The sequence below is a fragment of the Mollisia scopiformis genome (assembly GCF_001500285.1).
Source record: "Mollisia scopiformis unplaced genomic scaffold LY89scaffold_8, whole genome shotgun sequence".
Taxonomy (NCBI): Eukaryota; Fungi; Ascomycota; class Leotiomycetes; order Helotiales; family Mollisiaceae; genus Mollisia; species Mollisia scopiformis.
Window position 1 is genome coordinate 1,091,961 of NW_017263588.1, and position 22,519 is coordinate 1,114,479.

Sequence of the window (22,519 nt, forward strand, 5' to 3'; positions counted from 1 at the left end):
CTAATCACGTGTAAGAACAAGCTGGCGGTTGTCTGATGCAGAGAAAGATCCCGGATGTCGAAAAAGCCCCGAGACTGATACCGAAGACTCTGTCTGGGCCTTTCTTCTCCCATCCCACACTTCCAATTGTTGGTTGTTCCATGCGAACCGTCTCAGCGCCTCACGCGACAAGCCTCACCCGGAATGGGGATTCTCCGAGCGTCGTTGATGGAGGGAAACCCCACCATTTATGGATGCTGCACGCATGGGCGAAAGAACTTGCTTTCGGATAGCTGCATCCTTTATCACTAGCCAACAGTGATGAGAGCCTTCCAGATGTTGAGCCAAGACTCTATTTTCAAACAACTGCTGGGCTATACCCCTCATTTGCTGGTCCCGATGCGTCTGAAGAAGGGGCCAATAACGTGTCCAGGTGCAAGCTGACAGTGCCGTGACGGGTATATATCACACAACCGGGTCGCCGGACTCACGTTGCACATCTGCAGGTTCTGTGTGTGATGCGCGATATCATCCGTCCGACATTGAAGAGCATCAAGAGTCCGATGTGTGCCATTGCTCGGGGAAGCTTGGGATATATGGTCGTTGCAAGGGTCTCCACTTTAACACGTGTAGTCGATTAGTAAGATGCCGAACCTAAAACTGGTAAAAGTCGTCGAGGAACACTCCGAACTTCTTCAACAATACCGACCCTTCTCCGACGGTCGATTAACGCCTCCCCTCACGTCCTTCGAGCGACTCGATATCTCATACTGCGACATGAGTAGTGAGGGGCCCCCAGATCCAATAGAGAATCTGACACCGGATGAGGCCAACCGGATCATCCATTCGCATCGTAAAGTGCGATACGGTGAGCACTTTGCCCCTCCCCCAACTCTGTCTCAACCTGCTTTTGTTTTGTTTTTTATCTTGTATCACCCCACCCGTCCGTCGCACGAGGCTAAGGATATTCAGGCACCGCTTGCTGGCCCTGTCGACAAAGAAAAGTGAAATGTGATAATAAACAGCCCTGTGAGAACTGCGTAAAGAGAGATCACGCGAACTTGTGTTCGTACAACCCAAAGCAGAATGCGTCAAAGTCTTCATCAAGTACAGTCACGGGAACGAAAAGGGGTCGCTCACCCGGAAGTGAGAGCTCACTAAGAAAAGAGGACGATCGTTGGCCTAGAACTAATGGTAAGCTTAAATTCACATGTAGATTGATAACACATCCGCGGGGTCTGCCACTGGACTTGCGGAGCCCCGGATTTTCATACTCTGATTCGCTCTCTTATATATTGTTGCTTGTATTGTTCTCCTCGTTTCCCCGAACAAACTCGTCTCCTATCATACGACGGTCACCTTTCAGCATGACGTCCCGAGGTAGTCCGAGGTACATGAGCTAAGTCTCAACAGATGAGGAGGATCCCAATGAATCACGGTATCTGGGTCAGAACAGCATAGCCGCATTCTTGAGTGAGGAGACAAGAGCGGGGGAGCCTGCAGTAGATGGGGAACAAGACGTTATCCGTAAGGATATTATGCCAATACTTGGCTTGCAAATATCCTCAGCACCCTACCCTTTCATGTCTAAGGAACATATGGACAGAATTCGACTGGACATTGCAGCTGCTTTGCCTACAGACAGAGAGGTTCTCAAGTAAGTGACTCATATCCAGTTCGGTCTCCGACACTCATCCATTCAAGGTCATTTCAAATATACAAACAAATCGTTCAACCATTCTGGGGCCTCCTCATCGACATCGAAGACTTCGAGACGAAGCTATGCATCTATCTAGAAGATCGAGTAGCGAGTGCGAAGCATCCTGCCACTGGATCAAAAGGAGTCTCGTCAGCTTGGTTGGGCATGCTCTTTGCTGTCCTAGCTGTGTCGACGAACTATACAGAACTTCCATATCACAAACGTGTTGCAACATCCCAAGCCTTTGGTATGAATATATGACTCAAACTGAAACTATTTACTGACGCCGAAAGTCCAAATATCATTCCACTGTCTCAGACTTTCGAACTTTCTCATCCGCCCTTCGCTTGAGTCTCTACAGGCACTTCTCATCCTCGGATTCGTGCTCGCAAATGATATGAAAGCTGAGGCATCATGGGCATTGATAGGTTTGACATGTAGACTTGCCCAAGCACTAGGGTTGCACCGAGGGCCACACGAGTACGCGCGAGCACCAACACCGGCAGAGACTGATTTACCTCGAAGAAAGCTCTGGTAAGGCTACGTCCCCACTTCTAGGATACACCGCTGACAACATCAGGTGGACTATCGTTTGGCAAGATAGTCTCCTCTCACTCTCTTTCGATCGCTCACCCATAGCCATCATGACTAGATGCCAGCTGCCTCTCGGTCCGACAGCTCTTACCGAAGGTTTCACATACACTGAAGCCATGTATCACCTCTGCCAAAAGATTCTGCAATCCGTGAATAATGACACAAGCTCACAACCCGAGTTTGACCAAATAATTGCCGACTCTATTGAGGTTGAGAACATCCGCTCACGAGTACGACCTGAACTTCGCATCAAAGAGGCTTGCAAAACAGTTCAAGACCGACTTCAACACTGCGCCATAATACTCCACACTTCATTCGTCGTGTCAGTGCTTTGTCGGCCTGCTCTCCGACGAGGCGAAAGTCCTGGGATGAATAGCACGCAGAAGCAGATTCTAGCCGACAAGTGCAAGGAGAATCTTGCCGAGACAGTTCGCATGTATCTGAAGATGCATTCCTTATCTGTCATTCCAACCAGATCATGGGCATTCACGTACCATGGTCTCTCGTCGGCAGTCTTACTCGGGATCTTGGGAGAGACGAAAACAGATCCCGAAGTGCGAACTTTGCAAGGAAACTTGATATCAGCACTATCAACTGCCGCATCAAAGGAGCAGACATCTCCAAGTTTACCGAAAAGCGATAGAGATATCGAATTGAGTGGACCGCTTTCGAGAGCACTTGTTGCGCTGAAGAATATTTATGATCATGGATGGGTGGTTGAGCGACCTAAAGGAGGAGTCCCTGGAAACACCGGTGCGCCAATTGATGGAAGTATGGCCCTGGAACAAGACCCGACGACATTTGAGCAACAAAATGCAGCCATGGCGATGGCCAGTATGCAGAATGGGATTATGCCGCCGTGAGTGTTTCCTCCCCTTTCTTGCCATTTACCGTGAATGCCAAGGTTGTGAATCAAGCATATCTGACAATAATTCAGGCTTGACTACACACAACAAATGATGGCGCCAGTTGATTTGTCGAATCCACAAGTCGATCAGACTCTAAATATGTCGCCTATGGATCTTTTTGATTCGATTTTCTGGGGTGAGCTTCCATACCTCGTGTCAAGATGCACTTTTACTGACTCTGCTGATTCAGATCCTTACCCGACGAATGGCTTAGATCAGCTTGGTGGCTTTGATTATACACAGCAGTTATATCCTCAGTATTAGGGTAGGTGCCAGTATCAAAATGAAAGACCGTAAAAGTTCAGGTACGTTTGTCTGTGAGTAGAGGTGAGTCACGTGAAAATGTATTACAAGTCCAGGTCGCTCTTGTCAAGCCATTTGAACCTGTAATGAGCTTGGATACCGGCTGGAACTAAGATCTATAGAATAACATATCGTCTGGACATTTTTCTTACAAGGTAAACCTTTCGAGTGTGCTCCAATTTCACAGCCATCGTAGCTTCCCAATCAGCCGGAAAAACTGCCTTCTTTGACAAAATGGTTCTCAAGGACGCGTTGCCTGCTAGCCGAAATCGGGTTTCTTATCTCTCCATCTGTATGTTATCTTGATTTATCTACAACCATCTCCAGCTGCGTTGATGATCCACCTGCAAGGTCCACTCTCGCACAGCAGGGACGCGACAATCATTCCGACGGATATCTGCAGTACCACGTCGCACAACCTCTTATCAGGATAACCGCCACTGTTCATCACGATCCTTCCTCGTGTTCCTTCTTTCCTCGAATCAATTTCTCGCGCTTTTACAAAACAGTGTTCAGGCTGCGCTCTTGATCCCAATTCTCATTTAAGCTCTCTTCAATCCATCAACACAACCATGGACGCAGAAAAGGGAATCCAAGAGAAGACGACACCAGTTGCTGACCTCTCACCTGGCGATATCGATTTCGCAAACAATGACGATCTCATCTCCAACAAAGACATCTCCAGCTCCTATTGGGGCGTGCTCGGAAAATGGTCTCGCAAACTCGAGAGTCTCGGTGTCGAAGCACGAGGAATCCAACCCGTTAGACCAGATGAACGAACACCTCAATCATACTGGGGTCTCTGTATGATTTGGTACTTCCCCCTTTCCGTTCACTACCAGAGTGCTAATCCTGTGCAATAGGGCATCAGCCGGTCTCACCATTGGCACGTTGACAGCTGGACTACTTGGTCCAAACGTGTTCAATCTCACATTCAATCAAACATGTGCCATTATCTGGGGAGCTGGTGCCCTTGGAACTTCTGTCTCGGCATATCTTGCAATCTTTGGCAAGAAGAATGGACTTCGTGCTTTGGTCAATACTCGTTTCATTTTCGGTTACTACGGAGCTATGATCATTGCAGCCCTCAACAACCTTACCAACATCGTGTACGGAGTTCTTGACTGCATTCTTGGTGGACAGACCTTAAATACGCTGTCAAAGGGAAGACTCCCCACGATTGCGGGAATGGTTATTATGGGGCTAGTGCCGTGGTTTCTTGGCACGGCAGGGTTTAAGTATATCCACTACTACGAAAGGTATGCCTTCCTCTGATTCTTTCAGTTCGTTGCTGATATTAAGTAGAGTGGCTTGGATTGGTCCAACAATAGTGTTCATCTCCTTTTTGGCAGTCGGAGCTTCTCATTTCGAGACCTCAATGGCACCACCCACAACCCTGGATACAAAAACGCAAACAGGACTCATACTATCCTACATCGCTGTTGTCTATGGCTCTTTCTCCGGCTGGGTAGCTATCAGCGCTGATTACTATATCTACTTCCCTGTCAAGACCCAATCATGGAAGATCTTTCTGATGAGCTTCCTGGGAATGTATGTCATGCCTGCATTCGCCATGACATGCGGCGCTGGCTTGGCGACTGCTCTATGGACAGATGATGCTTGGGCTGCGAATTGGAGCGATAATGGGAGTGTTGCTGATCTGTTTGTTCCCTTCTCCTCGAAATCATCTGCATTTCAGCTAATGTGTAAAAGTTTGGAAATTGTCCTCCGCCCCTTAGGTCCAGTCCGCTATTTCTTTATCTTCATATTCGCCTGGTCCCTTATCTCTAACAATGTTTTCAATTACTACTCGATCTCCATTACAACGCAGATCTTCGGTTCGAAAGCGCTGATGCTACCTCGATACGTGTACACGCTTATTTCTTGCGTTATCATGGTCATCATGGCTATTGTTGGACGCAATGATCTTTATACTGTGCTCTCAGATCTGATGGCTATCATCGGATACTGGTGTACCATCTACTGGGTCATCTTCGTGGAAGAGCATCTGATTTTCAGGGTCTGGATGAATAGAGGCTGGGATTTAAGTGCATGGAATGATAGGAAGAGACTGCCAACCGGAGTTGCCGCGATCTTCGCTTTTCTAGTAGGCTGCATGGGTGCGATTTTGGGGATGAGCGAAGCATGGTATACGGGTGTGGTGGGAAAGATGATTGGAAGTGAAGGCGGAGATCTAGGATCTGAGTTGGGGTTCTTGTTTGCCGGGGTGGCGTATCCTGTTTTGAGATGGGTTGAGCTGAAGTTTGTTGATAGGTGATGTTTAGATTCACGAGAGGAGGGGGCACGATGACTCGACTTTGGAGGATTCAGAATTTCTACTATTGATGGATTGCTCACTTGTTCGCTTTGGAAAACTTGCTTACGGTACTAGCAGGCGGCTGATATATGCTACGAGTCCTGAGATCCATGAACGTGTCAGAAACAAATTTGCTAGTATTTGTCAAAATAGTCTCAACACATTCTCCACCAAAGCTGATGCCTTAGATCCAATATTCGATGTAGAGGTGACGACGCCTCTACCATCTCGATAGCAATTTCGAAATGCTTTAGCTTGAAGAAAGCTGCGACATGTTACCCACAAAAACCACTAACACTGCACAATAACTAAAGGACAGTTGGGGGTGAGGCTCTGGGGGCTTGAAATGCTCTCGAGGGTCTTGCTGGGGATTTTCCCCGAGCTTTTGGCTTGACTTGACAACATTATAATCGCCTTGCTTGAGTAATTTACTATGTGATTCAGTCATTGGGGTCCCATGACTCCCCTCCAATCCGACAGATACACTGGCACTGGACATATCAAGTCAAGATTGGAAAATTTCAATAAAACGCATGCATTATGGCGATGAGCTCAAAATTGCCAAAGTAAGACCTACCAATTAGTAGCCCATACCGTAATAGGAAGGATTAAGTCTTGGCAAGAATAGGATGACTAATTTACTGCTTACAAACTTACAACCACAAACCCCGCCCAAACAAGCTTTCCCGCCCTCGCGGCGGACCAAGGAGAAGTCAGAGCAATTGAACGCAATGTCGGTGGCAGGCTTCTTTACTCTGGGAAATTTTGTTCACCGCGAGCCTGTCATTCAAAGTCTAGATTTGCAAATCTCAATACACACATCACGATTCTCATAGGAATATACAGCTTCAGTCGCCATGTCCGGTAGTATGCAGCCTAAGATACAGTTCATCAACCTATCCAGCGCGGCAACGGGGAAGACGAAGGAGACAACAACAGCCGCACGGCGACAGGCTCGCTCTCATTCGGCCCGTGAGACGCATGCCCGGGCGAGACGCCTCCGGGCCATGAACTATCAGCTGCAGACTGCCAAGCAGGGTGTCCGGGAATCTTTAGTGAATGATGGAGATAAATCTTACACGACCACGTCTGTTGGAAGGAGTGCTGAATCGGATGCGAAGATTCTGTCCGACCCAGTAAGCCTGCTGGCACCCGATCGTAGAGACCCCTTTTCCAGCTTTGTAAAGCCCTTTACGCCCATAGAGAACTTTCTGCTTGATTATTGTGAGTGTGCCTGTGCTTTAGCTGAAGTCCTGTCTTGTAGTGGTTCGGGTTGAGCTGCTAACAAGATGTAGACGTACGAATCATCATCCCTGAGACGATGGAAAATTGTATTTTCTTCAAAGGTATTGAAAATGGTTTCCACAGTATGATGTCCGACTGGCTGCAGCTCGCCCTCACCGATATAGGCTTCTTGAGCAGCATTTTTCTTTCAGCATGCCGCCATCTGTGTCTGTATCAAGACCAGGAGCAGAAATACAGACTATTAGCAATACAGTACAAGCTTGTGAGCCTCCACAAACTTGGAGAAGCTGTATTGAGGGGCCCATCGTCGGTGAACAGCAGCACTATTGCCAATGCCCTAGCGCTGGCGCTGGAGGAGGTAGAATCACCAACACAACTGTTTCGTCAACTGAGACTGACAACCCACACTAGGCGGTGCTCGGCAATATAATCACTTTCCGAAACCATGTGCTCGGAGCTACTAAGATGGTAGAACTCAATGATGGAGCTAAAACCTTCGGTCTAAGCTCATTTCTCCGTTCTCTTGTCCAGAGCTTCATAGCTAATAAGGAGTTCCTTGGGACTGCGCCTGGTCCCGATGAAATACCCACCGGTACTCTGGAACATCATGATCAAGGCAACTCCGTAGGCAGACCCCGGTCTTGCGGTGGTCTTGCAGAGAGACAACTTGAGGGGTGATGCCAAGACTTGATCCTTCCCTTTTCGAACATGCAGGGCCCCACCAATTTATGAGGAGCAAGACCATAGTTTGATAGATTTGAAATCAACTACAAATGGTACAAAAGTCCTGCCGACCTTCCACGACATGATTGCTATATATAACTGCTGTACCTCGACGCTTCCAACGTATCTTCTTTCAACATACACCAGTGCATCCAATCACCATCATGACAGAGTTAAAGACCACCATCCCGAAAGGCTCTTTGGTCCTGGTGACCGGCGCAACAAGTTACGTGGCATCACACATCATCAAGCAGTTTCTCGAACGCGGTTACAAAGTCCGCAGTACAGTTCGAAATATCTCAGATGCCTCTTGGGTTGCGACCGAGGCCTTCAAGTCGTATGCAGACACTGGCGATTTCGAGCTGGTAGAGGTAGCGGACTTCGGTGCCGAGCACGCATTCGACGGAGCTGTCAAGAGAGTCTCGGCCATTGTTCATGTGGCCACTGTTATTGGATTCAGTCCTGATCCGAATGAAGTCATACCACTGACCGTCGCCGTCGCCACTTCAATCATGTGTAACCAATATATTTCCTCGTCCCATTTCTTGAGCTCTCTTATCATTGGGGCAGCGTTCCTTGCATACTGATTGTCACACTGACCTCTCCTGGTTCTCGCCCCGGACACAAATACAATACTAATCTGTTGGTAGTGGCGGCACTGAAGGAACCATCAGTCAAGCAGTTCGTGTACACGAGTTCTTGCGCAGCAGCAGCGTACCCTGAATCTGAAAAAATCCACGTGGACCAAGATTCATGGAATGAGAAAGCGGTGGAACTTGCATGGACTCCTCCTCCATATGGGCCCTTCCAAGGTTTCGTGGTATACTTCGCGAGCAAAGTTGCAGCCGAGAAGGCAGTGTGGAAAATCGTCGAGGAGAAGAAGCCGCATTTTACAACCAACGTCGTCAGTCCTGGCACTGTTCTCGGTGAGCCGATTCATCCAAACTACGTCCGTTCGACAGGGTCGTGGGTACCGCAACTTTTCCGTGGCGAGACTGCAAACCTCGGGCTTCCTGCTAGTGAGTTCCTCAATATGTTTTCTAGGGCAACGAGCTTCTCAGTTCCCTATATCTTCAGAATATCTGTTCTCTAACTTGATTATTTATAGCCATTGTTGTCGACGTCAAGGATATTGCATTGGTGCACGTGGCGGCAGTCCTTGACCCCGAGGTCAAAAACGCCCGCCTTCAAGTTTGGGGTCGGCACGCCAGCTGGAATGACCTTCTTGCTATTCTACGGAAACTCCGTCCGCAACATCAGTTTGTTGTAGACTTTCCGGATGCCCCATATCTCGGGTTGTCGACCGATGAAACCAAAGTGATTGCTCTGCTGAAGAAGTGGGGGAATCAGGATGGATGGAGGCCGCTGAGGGAGACATTGGCGGAGAACATCATCTTCGAAAAGGATTGATTCTTGGAGCCGGTAGTAGAGCTCGATGAAAAGTTGGTCTCTTCGATATTCCTTGTCTAACAGGAACCGATAAACTACAAATAACCTTTTTCCTCAGTTGGCATGAATTCTCAAAATCTGAAACACCTCAGTCTCTGAATCTCCTCTGCTATTGAGACCTCCCGCTCAAGTGACTCCTCGAGTAACGCATATCCGCAACTGCCATTTGCAACATTTATTGATCATCTCAGTTGCTGGGTTTTCTCGAGCTGTTCTCAGGTGTCGTATATCCTCAGCTTCCGTTTCTGAGCCAAGTGTCAGTCATTCCAAAAAAGAATTTCATGGGTCATTATCATCAACCCTTTTTGTCCCCAGTTTGTTATAGCCTCGTCTCACTTTCACAACTAGCACTCGTCACAATATACCTTAACAATCCATTTGTACTCTATCTATCCCCGGAAGCCCCTCCCGGGGAAAACGCATGTGCAGCGTGATATCCTTCATGATGTTGCCGTAGGTACGAGCAAATCGCCGGACATTCCACTCTAGCCCTAGCCCCAATCCACCACATACTACGACCCGCTTTGCGATACCATAGATACAGCAACAAAAGAGCCACAGGATCCTTTTCCAACAACAAAGATTTGAAAGGGCCACGTATGGTACCCGTGAAAAGTTCCGTGTGACCAGTCGTGAGCTGGCTATCGGGGAGATCCAGGATCTGGGACAATGCATGAGCAGCATTGAAGTACGGATTGTTTTCTGCCGTAGAGGAATTGTCGAGAAGGCACACGCTGGCTAGGTCCTTGGTTATACCATCTATACCTTGTTCTGGTAGGGGCGAGTTCATCTGAGCATAAGTGGGTGCCATGACGCGAAATAGACTTTCCGGTCGCAGCGGGTCAGCTATGCGCCATAACGACATTTTACCCTTGCTCATGCGCAACCATTCCAGATCTGAGGGACCAGAGGGCTTTAGAGGCCATGATTCTTCTGGTGTATCGGATTCGGGGGTCGAGAAGGTTAAGACGGCTAAAGCAGCAGCGGTGCCCCAGATTGGATCTTTATCTTTCGTTTCAATTGGCTCTCTTAATCGTTTGTTGAAGAGAACTGTGCTTTGATACCAGTGATAGCACTCTTCTTCAGTACGACAAGAGCTTGATGGGCTATTCAGATGGCGGTCATACGCAAGTGCCACAGCTAGAGAGGCGTGCATCAAGAATGGGTGCTGCAAATCATATATTAGCGGATGTTGAGTCTTGTAACAGATAAATCGGCTCAAACTTCAAGGGATAAGAAGGATAAAACTTACGGTGAAAGCCAATGACAAGAGCTTGCCATTAACTTCTCTCATGCTGGGGTCATCTGGTGTAATAATACTTCGTCCCAAGTACCGGGTTACAAAGTCTTGGCACTTTGCGTTTAATTGATAGGATGTCGATGCATCAGATGTCCAAATAGCACTAGTTGGAGGAGGCTGAAGAGCTACTCTATCTGGAACGACCAGTGACCTTACGGAGTCATCGGCAACGGACTGCAGATCAGGGACATTAGACTTGAAATTGCATAATATTCCGAACGAGCTGCATCTCTTGCATTGAGGCTTGCCTTCGTCGCACTGAGATTTCATAGTCGGTAAGATTAACGAGATGCTATGGGGAGGAGTTATCCAAGCCTACTTTGAGTTTTCTGAGCTTGCAATTTCGGCACCCAAATCGCGACCTCCGCATGATCCTGCGCTTCAAAGTCTCTTTCGGGCAAGCTGAAGCCATCCTTGAGTTATTATCAATTACCGTGGACACCGTGACCGCATGGGTTTTGGTGGAGTTCGAAAGGATGACAAGAGCATGCAGGTGGAGCCGGACGAGACACTAGTTTCGCACCAGAGAGCTTTTGTACGCTAACCCACTTTCGGCTATTGAACGTCGCACTAGCCATAAATCGGCTGTAAAAGTCTCTGATTGGCTGATACCTCCAACTCGTCCAAACATCAACATTAGCTCATATCAAACAGATTAAGGGCTTTACACGCATTGAAAAGACCACGTAAAAGTCGAAGGTCATGTAGTTCTGCAAGGCGTGCCGGCGTGTATTTAAGTACCAAGCGGTCCTCCTCGAAAGTGCAGTATCTCTGCTTAATCCCGAGTTTTTTTTCGCCTCCATCATCCTCAACCTTCTCTCTAATCTCACTACCAAGAGAAAATACCATAGTCCACTTTCAAACTCCCTCTACAGAAGTCACCCGGAGGCCCATCATAGACTCCTCAGACAAAGTACCCAGCATGACATCCCCATTCTCACTCCCAGCGGTACTCAGCCCACCCATGACTGGCCACGAAGCAGTGGTCGATGCGATGTACCGGTGCGTTATGGCCTTCGATACAAACGACAAAGACCTATTTGACTCGAGCTTCATGCCAGACGGCGTATTTGAAGTCAACGGTCGCTCCATGACAGGACTACCCGAGATCCATGCAACGGGACTTGCTCTCATCTTCAGCGTTGACACGACGCACATGGTTTCCAATGTGCGTGTGCACATGAAAGTGGCAGCTCTTTCCGCCGAGCAACATGAGGCTAGCTTGACGGCTACAGTGCTCTCGCAGCACTTCGTTGCGGGTAAGGGAATGGAGCCGGCTCAGAATGATCTGATGGGCGGTAGCTTGTACCGTGGAGATCTGATTAGGGACACAGACGGGCTGTGGAAGTTCAAGCACCTGTTGATAAAGTCTATTTGGGTGCAAGGTGATTATAGCATCATTGGGGGAAATTTCAGTGAGATGGGCAAGTGAATGCGACGGAGCGCCCCCTTTTCGCTTCCCTTATGGTCGCGGAAGAAAGTCACAATTGGTTTGCACGGTTTTCCAGATGCGGGTAGATTGTTCATAAGTACAAATTTGAAAAGGGATTTACCAGCAACGTCCAATCATCCATTGCAATGCAACCGAATTTCCATACTAAAACACTGTGCAAAGACAGAACACCCAAAGTCCATCATTCACTGTTCGTAGTTCACTAATTGTGCCTACGTCTCTCCGAGTGTTACTCATCGTTATAGTATCCAGACGCGAAGAATTAAATCTCATGAATGGCGGCTTGACTGTAGCTGGCTACCGATAAGCTTGGAAAGTTGCTGTCGGTGAATTGATGGCTCGAAGAGAGCCAGGGACACTGGGAGCATGGGGACACAATTTGCAATCCTAGCGTACTGATGATCATCATTAATCCTCGTCGCGATCTTCAGTCAACTCTTGATCATGAACAGGGTGGATCTAGCAGAGTAGTTGACTGTGTCCGGGATTGGCGCCAGACTCTTAGAGTTGTTAGACGGTCGTACGAAATCTTCGTGGAGCTGCTATCATTAAAGCAATATTGCCACGACGATCCTTGAGTTCAGAGCGAGGTATTCGTGGGGCATAGTGAGCATATTGCTTGGAAGGATCTCCAGAAAAGGGTTAGGAAGTAGCCAATCCTACTCGTTCAGTCCTTTGGCAAGGATCAGCTGTACTACGCGCCTAGGACGAAGCGATTTTGAGAAAGGAGAACGTATAGATCGTCACCATCTTAAGTCTCAATATCAGTGTCAGGATCTGGTGGGTTGGGTAAAATTTTGTCCTGGACAAAGTCCTCAAACATATTCGGCTTTGAGTGAAGCCCTTAGTTTTGCTAGTACAGGGGTAAAGGGGCTCGCTTACGTAGTCCGACGAATGCGATTACACCTGTTTCTTGGAAATGTATCACTTTGTCTTGAGCTGAATACATCCATTCGTGCATGAGAATGAAAACAACCTACATCATCCATCGGGGAAGATTTCTTCGGACGGCTTTTGAAAGTACTTGAACTACAGATATTCATTATGTTCCAGTTTCTTCGATCTTCACCAATGACGGTTGGTTTTTAACATCTTATCTCCTCAACTTATAAGTACTTCAAAAGAGACCCTCCTGAAAACTTTGACTTTCCTCGAGTACTATAAACCTCCGTGTTGAGTAATAGGAATCTACAACCGCTACTTGCCAACATGCCCTGGGAATCCCATTAGCTATTCCACTCAAGTGACATTCACCTCTATCTCCCGTTACCACATATTTGTATAATTGCGACAATCATCGAAACGGCCTAATCATCAACAGGGAGAAGTATCAACGGAGAAAATCATCAACAGAGAAGTTCATCAACTGAGCAAATCATTTACAGCCAGAACACTCTAACCCTGATATCCTCATCCGAGTTAGACAAAAAGAAGTGAATACAACGACTCATGTAGTGCCAACTCTTTCGGGTTATTCAGTCATCTGTATAGCAGTCCACATACTCCCCCATGCACACTCCCCGTGATTCACCCAGGCTGCTCTATGCTATGATAGATTCCAGGTTGGCCTCTTCCGTCATACCTTTCTTTCTCAAGAACCAGCTTACACTCAACTCCAAACCCATCCAACATTTTGCAATACCCTTTGAGAGGATAGACAAGATGTCAAACGGATCAGAAGTCCACAGTCGAAGCATGTCATGAAGAATCTCCAACTATCGAGAAGCCGACCACGTCATCTGGAGAAGACGAGAGAATCTTATAGTCCGGAAAAGGTAGACAATCACTGGAGTCCAAATGTCTGACTAGCTCAGCATGTCTGGCGAAACGCTATGCAAAAGTCGCCGCGGTTGAGAGAGGCCATCGGTATCAAGAACTCAGTCCTCCCCAGGTGCGTCCGACACGCATGTCTCAACACTGAATCTACAGCTTGTAGAGCCTCATACAAGCATCGCAAGCCTAGATCATAGGAGATCAAGCCCCCCACCAGGCACCAAAAGTATCCTCACAACGAAACGAGACCTAGAGATGGCTGCGCGCCAAAGCCAATACAAAGATCTCTCTGCGACAGATAAGCAAGAACAGGATCGATGGGTGCGCGAGACATACATAAGGCGCGCGAGCATTTGTGGGGAGAATTCCAATGGGACCGGAGAGACATCGCTGGTGGCATCTCTGAGGATGGACATCATTTCGTCAGTGATAAACAGATCGAAAAGGCAAGGGAGGCATGTCCTGATGTCCTGGAAGGATTGGTGGAGCCTTTGGGAGAGGATACGCATAGAAGATCCTACAGCATTCCTGCATGGAGGCGGAGAGCGGCCTGCCAATGTCCTAGGTGTCATATACAAGAATGGAGAAGTGGTCTTCGGTGATTACGATCCGGTTGCGGGCGAGCTCAAGCTTCGATAACGTAGGATTTTGGTGCTTGGGATTACTGTTCCCGACTTGGACCATATTTGTCTCGCAGAAGTCGCGACTTGGGTGAGCCGGAGGTGAGGGAACGGGGCGATGGAGACATCTCAGAGGCGTCTTGATTCTACTCTTCTCTATACTCCATCTTCCTTTCATTGTGTGATATATCCCTGTAGCTGGTGACTCAAATACTGCGTCCACATCTACCGCTCCTAGGAACACAAAAGGCATTTCGGTGAGCACATAGTATGCCGATAAGTGCGTTTTGCATGTTCCCAGCAGATTTAGACAATATGGAACTCAAAATATCTGTCGTTTGGATGTTCTATGAGCTGCAGATGCCGAATTCCCATTCACCCCTATTTTTGACGAAAACACGTGATCGATGACTTACTCATTTCACTCTCTGTGAATGCGCTGGGCAAGGATTTCGACCGTTTTTGACTCCAAATCCATGGGTTATTGACTCTGAGAAAGCGGTTTCTTGAATCACTAAGAGATAGCGGGACATTCAAGCTCAACAAATCTTGCGACGACATCTTGTTACATAAGGAAGCCTTGCCTCCTAAGCAGAGTATTTTCGCAGAGCAGAACATTCTTCTACATTTCTACACTTCCAAGCCCCCACCTCTCTGAACATATCTTTCAATCATGGATTCAGACAAGAAGCCCTCAAAGCGAGCTAGAGAGGCACCTAAGCCATTCAGCCAACAACTTCCATCACGACCAGCTCAAGGAGAAATGTCTTTTCGCGCCACCAGCCGACATAGCGAAGCCTCTAACACGCCACGATCTTCTCTGTCCATGGCACTTGACCCCGTACGACCATCCCAATATACGGGTAAAGAGCCATACGAAGAACCTTCACAACGGTCTCCCATCGGAAGCAGTGATCGGACGTTCATCGAGGGCATGGTATTCGGACCCGCGCCAGTTCCAGAGGCCCAAAGCCTTCGCCAATCAGCTAGAGCGTCTCAGAGATCATCGAATGCTCCAAAACCAGAGCCTGAAGCACCCAAAGAAGGTTCTCGACAGCCGTCCAAGAAACGCTCCATAGCTCCGAAGCCAGAGCCCGAAACCCCAAAGGAAAAGTCACGACAGTCAACCCGAGCGTCTCAGAAACTATCCTCAACCCCCAAGGCAGAGTCCAAACCTCCTAAAGAGAGTTCTCGACAACCCTCCCAAGCTGCAGAAAAGCCCGTCACAGCATCCAAGAAGCCCTCCCAGACTCCCGCACAATCTATCCGCCCAACCTCCGGAGCACCCAAGAAGAGCGGTTTGGTAAAGTTGACCGAATACGAGAACAACCCCATGATTCAGAAAACCTACCCCGAAACCGCACACCCGGCCATGGCCTTCAAGTCCCTCGCACCAGCGAGCGTGAAGAGCGTCTACACCAACCCGAAAGACGAGAAGATGGCCAGTCGACAGCCGATGATCGAGGACATGCACGGGCCCGAGAAGAAGGAACAAGAAGAATGGGCTGCAAAGACATTGAGATTGACGGGCGCCTGTCCTGATGCGTTTTCCTGGAGGCGTGTCAAGGGAGGATATCATTGTAAAGGCGAGCATCACTTCGTGACGGATGATTTGATGGCGGAGAATAAGGGCGGGGTGTATCTGATTGGAGGGGACCTGGAGACGGAAAGGTGGGGTCCGTATTATGAGAGTAACGAAGATACGCCGGGCTTGCTGTGGTATGCGGGGGAAGATCAAAGACCGGATGCTGCGACGGATTATATTGGGGAGACGGATGTGGCGGGGAAGAGTTGGTTGGAGGCGAATTATCGAGCCCCTTCTCCTACGAGAAGGAGTTGGCATGCTTCGAGGCATGCGGGTGATTACGAAGACGAATCACCACGTCTGTCGGGTGGTAGAAGCTCTTCGTCTTCGAGACGAGCGGATCAGAGCTCGAGCTCTGAGTTCTCGAGGAGAGCTGCAGAAGCAGAAAGGTCGAGGAATTCGAGGTACCCCAATCAGAGCTCAACGCCTCTCTCTAGGATCTCGGAAAGATCTGAGGATAGAACGATCAGGGCAGCATTAAGGTCTTCAGATATGAGCTCCAGATATGATCCTTCGGTTTCGAGATACCCAGATCCCAGCTTGACATATCGCTCTGAGGTTTCGTGAAGACCCGATGATGAAACTGCATTGTACCGAGATAGAAGCTCAAGATACGATCCTTCGAGTTCGAGAAGACCCAGTAATGGTGGAAAGAGTAATCGTCACAACAACAATTCGGGCTCCGAATGAAGTGACTGAAGTTCGTTTCTGCGAGGTGATGAGGACATAGATTGCAGAGTATACAAGCTGCCATCTTGGGGATGTTTTAGTGGATGAGAAGGTATGATATTTAAATGTTGATCGTTAGTAGACGACCGTAATCTTGAATGGCATGGTTTTACATCGATGAAATTAACATTTTACCGTGCTCCCACGTTCTAAATAACTCTGTTGATAAATCCCTCTGTCGATAAATCACTCTGTTGATTGTTGATTAGAATGTACGGAAAAGGTCTGGGACATTTTCACATGAAAATATCGGTACCTGACTTGGCGATTTGTTATCACTTGACATGCCTGCATGCTTACATGCATACACAACGATACTTCAATCCAAGCATAAAACCAAAATTCAGTTGATAAGTATACACAAAGAAGATAGAGAGATCAGAAGAACGCTTGATCAAGGCAGAACTCAGATAATACATTAAGCAACAACATCTCCTTGCACGATATACTGCTTCTCCTTCTTGAACTGACTAACGGTCTCATTGGTAAGATTCAGCGTATCAATGACGATTTGTGGCGGCAGAAGACCGACCCATTGTCCGACCGAGATATCTGATTCACGTCAGTGCCTTCCATCGCAAAAGTTGGGATCGAGAGTCATACCAGAGAAATGATCAGCCTGCAGCACTTCGATGAAGATAACGTCATCTTGGCCAACGTTCTCAACGTAGTGTGTCATGGATTTTGGGATGTATCCAGTGTCGCCCGCGTGGTAGTCGAATGTTCTCGCGTTTCCTTGCGCAGCCTGCGGATTTGTATATTAGCATTGGCCAAGAGGTAATAGGCTTTTACTCACGTAAATTCCAATCCTAGCACTTCCCGCAATGAAGAAGTTCCACTCATCGCTTGAAGTATGCCAATGGATCTCTCTGATCGCTCCAGGCTTGACCGTCACAATGGCTGCTGAGAATTCGCTCGCAATAGGGAACACGAGCGGGTCAATGATTGTCACCGTCCCACCTGCTGTGACGTGATTCGGTGTTGCTTTGGAAGAATGGTATGTGTATGATTGCTGCGTGGGAACGAGACCTGCTGAGCCGACTATGTTCTGCTCGGATATATCGGCCGGCGCGTCTGTGCCGGGGAAGATGAAGAGTTCGCCGGGAGGAATGTTCGCCCAGGCGGAGAGAGGAAGGCCGCCGAAGTTCTTGGAGAGGACTTCTCTCTGTAGTTCTTGGTTAGTTAAGTATCTCCGGGCGTGGAGGGGAGATTACTTACTGGCTGAGTTGCGAAGAGTTCCGACGCTAGGAAAGTATTGTCCTCGGAGAAACTGCCGTCATCGAAGACAAGCAAGAATTCCACACCACCTTTCAAACCCTGGAGAGAGTGTGGTACGCCGCTATTTAACAATCAACTCTAAGTTCTTCGTGGTATAATAACTGGTCGACTTACGGTGGGAAGAACCAAACATCACCAGCATTCAAATCATCCACGAACGTCTGCCCATCCTCGTTCACGGCCTCAACTCTCACACTGCCGTTCAAAACATACGACCATTCAGCAGCCTTATGCCAATGCAATTCTCTGTATGCACCTTCCTCAAGTCTCATGTCCACACCTGCCATTTCCGTCGCAGTAGGGATATTGTCTATGTTCTGCTGTCGAGACCATCCTGCTCTGCCAAGACCGAGCTTCATGTGACTGAGACCCATTGGCCATTGTGCGTTATTGACATTGCCATGGTCACTTCCTGGCGGCGCGAGTTTGTCGGGATTCAGCAGATCGTATGCTTCAGTTCTTGGTCCCGGGTCCGTTCCGCCTTTGGTCCCACGGATAGGTTGGGGATTCTCGACGTTGTTAAAGTCGAGGAATGCTCCAATGGTACCGGTGTCCGTTTGACCTGCCGCAAGAGCATACTGTATATTATCTGTATCCTCGTTCTTGACCGTATTTGAGGGACTAAAGCCCAGGAGATTGGTAGCTACTGGAGCCGTTGAGCTACCAGTAGGAGCTGCAAGCGCAATGTGGTGCAGGCTTGCGACTGCCAGCAAAGTGCCGAGCAGTCTGGAGCACGATTGAGAAGGCATTATAATCAATTGACACTTGGCCGAGCTTCAAGAAGCTTGAGGAGAGATGCGGATGACGGTGGAGAAGCATGGTAGGTGAGGAGACATATCCCCCTCTTATGCTCCGAGCTCTCGAAGCTCATCTCGCGATGATCTTGTCGACAATTCTCTTGTACCACCCCGGAAGCTGGCAACCATCGGACCACAAGCTCAATGCAGCGTAGTTAGTTTCTTCTCGGACCTTTTGGTGTGATCCCTGGTGCCTGTTTGTGCATCGTGCGCGGGGTACATTCGAGGCAGATGATGTACAATTTTTGCCAAGAAGCATAGATACATCCTATAATTGTATAAAGGCTCGGTGATAGCTCGGGAGAAAACTCGGTTTGTGTTGGAGACCAAGCTGAAAATCGAGGTACAAAAGTACAAGCGTGGAGGTAAGCATACTTCCATGCGGGGTAATGACGAGGGTCAAGCGGCTATGATGAAGTGGGGAGATCCTATTCGTTCCCTTTCGACTGAAGTGACCAGGTGGAGAGAGTTGCCAATTGTTCTGGAACAAGCTTTGCCAATTTGTGAGAAGCTTTCGCATCTTGCCGCCGAGCCATGTTCTCTTATTAGTTCCGCCGCTTACACACACGTGGGTGTCTGCACCGAGACTGTAGAAAGCTCGCTTACATATTGGATAAAAGCGGTCTGACCACACATTGATCCTTGTTTATTCTGCAATGTTACCTGCAATGCATCAAGGGTTTGGCTTCGGAGAGGGTTCGCTGTCTACGGCGTTATATCGCGGCCGTTGAAAGCGATATGCCGTGCTCTGTTTCCCCAGGATCCTTGGCGTTTCACCAGGATCAACCGAGTTGAACGCCAATCATATCGACGGACCCCCTGCATTATGCACACTTCTTCACAATCTATTTTCAGGCTCAAAGCTGCTGGTCCCACATTTCTGAATTTAGATTTGGATCTACCAAGCTGATGTTGGAATCAAAGTTCCAAAGCTCAGTCGGGGCATCGCCAAGACTGGTATTGTAGACTTGACTATCCCATAGCTCCTAAGACTTAGGTGATTAACATATATCCGCAAGCGAGGGGAGCAAATTTCAGCTATTTCAGAGAGGGAAGGTGACATCACTTACCCAGTCCATTGTTTCAAGACCCAAGTTCCCAATGTTGTTGTCGAAAGAAGGCTGACTACCACTACCCGCTTCAAGCGAAGCATTGAGGTGTGGAGAAGTCACTGGTACCCAAGATGACGAAAGGACTGGCTCGCCAGCGTCAGTCTGCAGATCTGATGTTGATCCCGTGAATGGATCAGAACCTTATTCCATGTGAGTAATCTTCGAATCAGGGAGATGCCCCGAAAACATACCTGTCGATAGTGATGCCGCAAAGTTCGCCCAACCTCTTGAAGGACTTTCTGATTTGGCATCAACCGCTGGACTTGGCTGCTGGCTTCCTGCTACTTTTGCTAACATAGCTTTCAATGTTTTCACAGCTTTGGCAGCTTCTTTGGAAGTAGGTGCTGCGTCTTCCCAGACCTTACAAGATGCTTGCAAAGCCTGCAGCATTTCCGCTCGGGACCATCTCAACCGAATTCCGTTTGACTGGGGTTCTCCTTGTTTGGATGGGCTATTCGTGATGCCATGGCCGATATGCAGGCAGATAAGCATACCTGCAAGCAAGAAGTCTTGGGACATGAGAGACGACGTCCGCCACCTATGCTCATACAGCGTTCGGCCAGGCCTGCATTCTTCGTGCATGAGTAGTTGCATTTGAAGAATTCTCATCGCAGCATCAATGCACGACTTCATTGAGTACGGATATGGATACTCCCCCGTGGTTTTGGATACGAAGAAGAATCTGCGATGGAGAATGCATCGAGATTTTTGGAAGATAAGGTCCAAAGTGGCTTTCCGAAACCTCTGGACGGGTGAGCCGTTGAGCAGATCGTTGATGCTATCAGCTCTGAGAGATGGCGGTGTCCTGCGATGAGCATCGTGGAGTTGCTTGTCTAGCTTCATGACCATCTCGTATGAGATTGGACAAGTCCAGTTGGCCTGGTCTACAATCATGCCAAGGACTTTGGTGAGCCTGTGCTTGATATTCGCACACCCGACAGCTGTCAACTCGTGATCTGGTCGAGGAAGTGGGAGCACCGTGCTCATCTCGGAGAAGTCTTCATCCATGAGATTTCGAGGTGCCTCCGTATCATACATTCCTTCTCTGATCATCCTTGGAAGGCCAACTTGCAGAGAAGTCTGAAGATCAAGATGAACAATAGTAGCCCAAAGCCGACGTTGCATCTCTCCCTTGAATTCGGACAAGTTAGGGTAGTGTGACGCATCGCGATGATATCCAAGTCGCATTGCTGTTCGAATGACAAGGGAGAAGATCATCCATCCTCCAAAAAGCGCATCTGGAGATCGGAACTGAGCGGAGATGTAATGAAGCCAAAGAGTTTCCACAGTGTATGGTCCTGGGTCTGTGTAATTGCCCAGTACAAGACATTGGATGGTCTTTTCCCGATATATCGCAACAGCATCGGATGGATCTTGAAGTGGCATTCCCGCCAAGCTCGAAGGTGATTTAGTAATCACTTCATAAAATACCGACAAAGTAAATATTCCGTATAGCTGCCCGATATACATGATCGGAAATGATTTTGGATCTTCCCAGAATTTTTCATACTGTATGAATCATCAAACTCTGTCCCCAAGTAGCAGCACCATACATACGTACCTCCTTCATGAATGTTGGTCCATGAAGCATGGCTAAATCCCAGCTTTAGTGACGAAATTCAAGGGTTCAGATTGAAAAGACTCACAAGATCCCATGTCTGCAGTCTGGAAGTACCTGTCAATAAGTCTATCTGAGATAGCCTTGGGAGGTAGGGAGGCCATGATTTCCGCCCTCGATGCAGCTTTGACTGAACCAACAAGAAGATCTGGACCAGGCACTTCTGGTACGGTGTCTGTCTCTTCTCGTGGATCATCAGTAATGTCAAGTTGGTCTTTCAGACCTGCGATCTAAAATTGTCAGCTGAATCCGCAATCTTAGTGACACCTGAAGCTTACGTTGTCCAAAATTGCAGTCCAATGGCTGCTGCCAACATAATTTGCTCGGTCATCCTCGCCTATCGTGATACGGCCAAAGGAGAGAGCAGTGTTCTTCATTTGCCGATTCGGAACATTACTCCCTCCCTCATCGTCCTCTATGCTATCGGCAACTTGATCGCTAGAGCTTGAGGAATGATCGGGCGTCACATGATCTGGAACTCCTAACGGCAACTCTCCCTGATTCGTCTTGTTCATCAGAGAGATGACCAGCTCTTCCAGGCGTCGGACTTGGCTTTGAACATCTTTGGGTGCTTGGTTGGTTTTTTGGACTTGAGCTTTGTCTCGCACTAGTGCAGCATGTACATAGGTACAAGACGAGGCCAAATTTCTCTTGACGCAGTTCTCGCATGGCATTGTTCTGTCACATTTCAACCTGGACGAATCAGAATAGTAAAGAGAAGTCCAAGGCAAGGTTCACTCACTTCCTGCTTCTGCAAAACGTGCAGGACAGTTGTGGCTTGAACCGCTGTCGACTGGGGTTCTTTGGCGGTGGATTTTCAGCCTGGATGGTCGAGTCCCCGGACATTGTTGCCATATCCGCTGTGGTGTTGTATATTTCTCTGGTGGTTTAGAGGTCTGGATGGAGGAAAGAAGGAAGTTCGGAGGATGGGATGCATTTTGAGCAGATGTTGTGGTGAATTGAAGTGAGAGGCGGACGTAAGTGTGGACCATCCGAGTGGCGCAAGCCAATCAATGACTTCCATCTCAACGGATGTG

The 22,519-nt window shown here is 48.3% G+C and overlaps 9 protein-coding genes across 9 annotated transcripts; 6 read left to right on the forward strand and 3 right to left on the reverse strand.

The window, feature by feature from the left end:
• Positions 1-756: 756 nt before the first annotated feature.
• LY89DRAFT_581060 (uncharacterized protein) lies at positions 757-3,444 on the forward strand (the record flags this gene model as incomplete). Its single annotated transcript, XM_018209089.1, has 8 exons — positions 757-847; positions 952-1,173; positions 1,393-1,636; positions 1,684-1,925; positions 1,972-2,212; positions 2,259-3,131; positions 3,210-3,316; positions 3,371-3,444. 8 exons carry the CDS (start codon positions 757-759, stop codon positions 3,442-3,444), a joined length of 2,094 nt encoding a protein of 697 aa, XP_018073786.1.
• A 412-nt stretch (positions 3,445-3,856) lies between these two features.
• On the forward strand, positions 3,857-6,033 carry LY89DRAFT_642482 (uncharacterized protein). The gene is made up of 4 exons (XM_018211754.1): positions 3,857-4,297; positions 4,347-4,742; positions 4,789-5,145; positions 5,197-6,033. Exons 1-4 carry the CDS (start codon positions 4,056-4,058, stop codon positions 5,759-5,761), a joined length of 1,560 nt encoding a protein of 519 aa, XP_018073787.1. The 5' UTR covers positions 3,857-4,055; the 3' UTR covers positions 5,762-6,033.
• A 624-nt stretch (positions 6,034-6,657) lies between these two features.
• LY89DRAFT_731831 (uncharacterized protein) lies at positions 6,658-7,723 on the forward strand (the record flags this gene model as incomplete). Its single annotated transcript, XM_018219623.1, has 3 exons — positions 6,658-7,024; positions 7,096-7,403; positions 7,457-7,723. The coding sequence occupies 3 exons, from the start codon at positions 6,658-6,660 to the stop codon at positions 7,721-7,723; spliced, it is 942 nt and encodes a 313-aa protein (XP_018073788.1).
• A 41-nt stretch (positions 7,724-7,764) lies between these two features.
• On the forward strand, positions 7,765-9,298 carry LY89DRAFT_683277 (NAD(P)-binding protein). The gene is made up of 3 exons (XM_018214671.1): positions 7,765-8,284; positions 8,419-8,787; positions 8,877-9,298. Exons 1-3 carry the CDS (start codon positions 7,933-7,935, stop codon positions 9,176-9,178), a joined length of 1,023 nt encoding a protein of 340 aa, XP_018073789.1. The 5' UTR covers positions 7,765-7,932; the 3' UTR covers positions 9,179-9,298.
• A 283-nt stretch (positions 9,299-9,581) lies between these two features.
• On the reverse strand, positions 9,582-10,991 carry LY89DRAFT_706176 (uncharacterized protein). Its single transcript, XM_018217503.1, has 3 exons — positions 10,837-10,991; positions 10,470-10,775; positions 9,582-10,385 (listed from the first exon to the last, which is right to left on the reverse strand). Exons 1-3 carry the CDS (start codon positions 10,927-10,929, stop codon positions 9,603-9,605), a joined length of 1,182 nt encoding a protein of 393 aa, XP_018073790.1. The 5' UTR covers positions 10,930-10,991; the 3' UTR covers positions 9,582-9,602.
• A 362-nt stretch (positions 10,992-11,353) lies between these two features.
• Positions 11,354-11,949, forward strand: LY89DRAFT_706177 (uncharacterized protein; the record flags this gene model as incomplete). The annotated part of the gene is made up of 1 exon (XM_018217504.1): positions 11,354-11,949. Exon 1 carries the CDS (start codon positions 11,440-11,442, stop codon positions 11,947-11,949), a length of 510 nt encoding a protein of 169 aa, XP_018073791.1. The 5' UTR covers positions 11,354-11,439.
• A 3,813-nt stretch (positions 11,950-15,762) lies between these two features.
• Positions 15,763-16,050, forward strand: LY89DRAFT_545211 (uncharacterized protein; the record flags this gene model as incomplete). The annotated part of the gene is made up of 1 exon (XM_018208234.1): positions 15,763-16,050. A coding segment is annotated over one exon (288 nt), but the record flags the coding sequence as incomplete, so codon positions are not given.
• A 755-nt stretch (positions 16,051-16,805) lies between these two features.
• On the reverse strand, positions 16,806-18,862 carry LY89DRAFT_490473 (Bicupin, oxalate decarboxylase/oxidase). The gene is made up of 5 exons (XM_018207894.1): positions 18,070-18,862; positions 17,896-18,016; positions 17,474-17,842; positions 17,281-17,422; positions 16,806-17,229 (listed from the first exon to the last, which is right to left on the reverse strand). Exons 1-5 carry the CDS (start codon positions 18,702-18,704, stop codon positions 17,096-17,098), a joined length of 1,401 nt encoding a protein of 466 aa, XP_018073793.1. The 5' UTR covers positions 18,705-18,862; the 3' UTR covers positions 16,806-17,095.
• A 616-nt stretch (positions 18,863-19,478) lies between these two features.
• LY89DRAFT_490483 (uncharacterized protein) lies at positions 19,479-22,518 on the reverse strand. Its single transcript, XM_018207895.1, has 7 exons — positions 22,225-22,518; positions 21,761-22,175; positions 21,511-21,712; positions 21,426-21,457; positions 20,056-21,373; positions 19,823-20,004; positions 19,479-19,724 (listed from the first exon to the last, which is right to left on the reverse strand). The coding sequence occupies exons 1-7, from the start codon at positions 22,335-22,337 to the stop codon at positions 19,686-19,688; spliced, it is 2,301 nt and encodes a 766-aa protein (XP_018073794.1). The 5' UTR covers positions 22,338-22,518; the 3' UTR covers positions 19,479-19,685.
• Position 22,519: the final 1 nt, after the last annotated feature.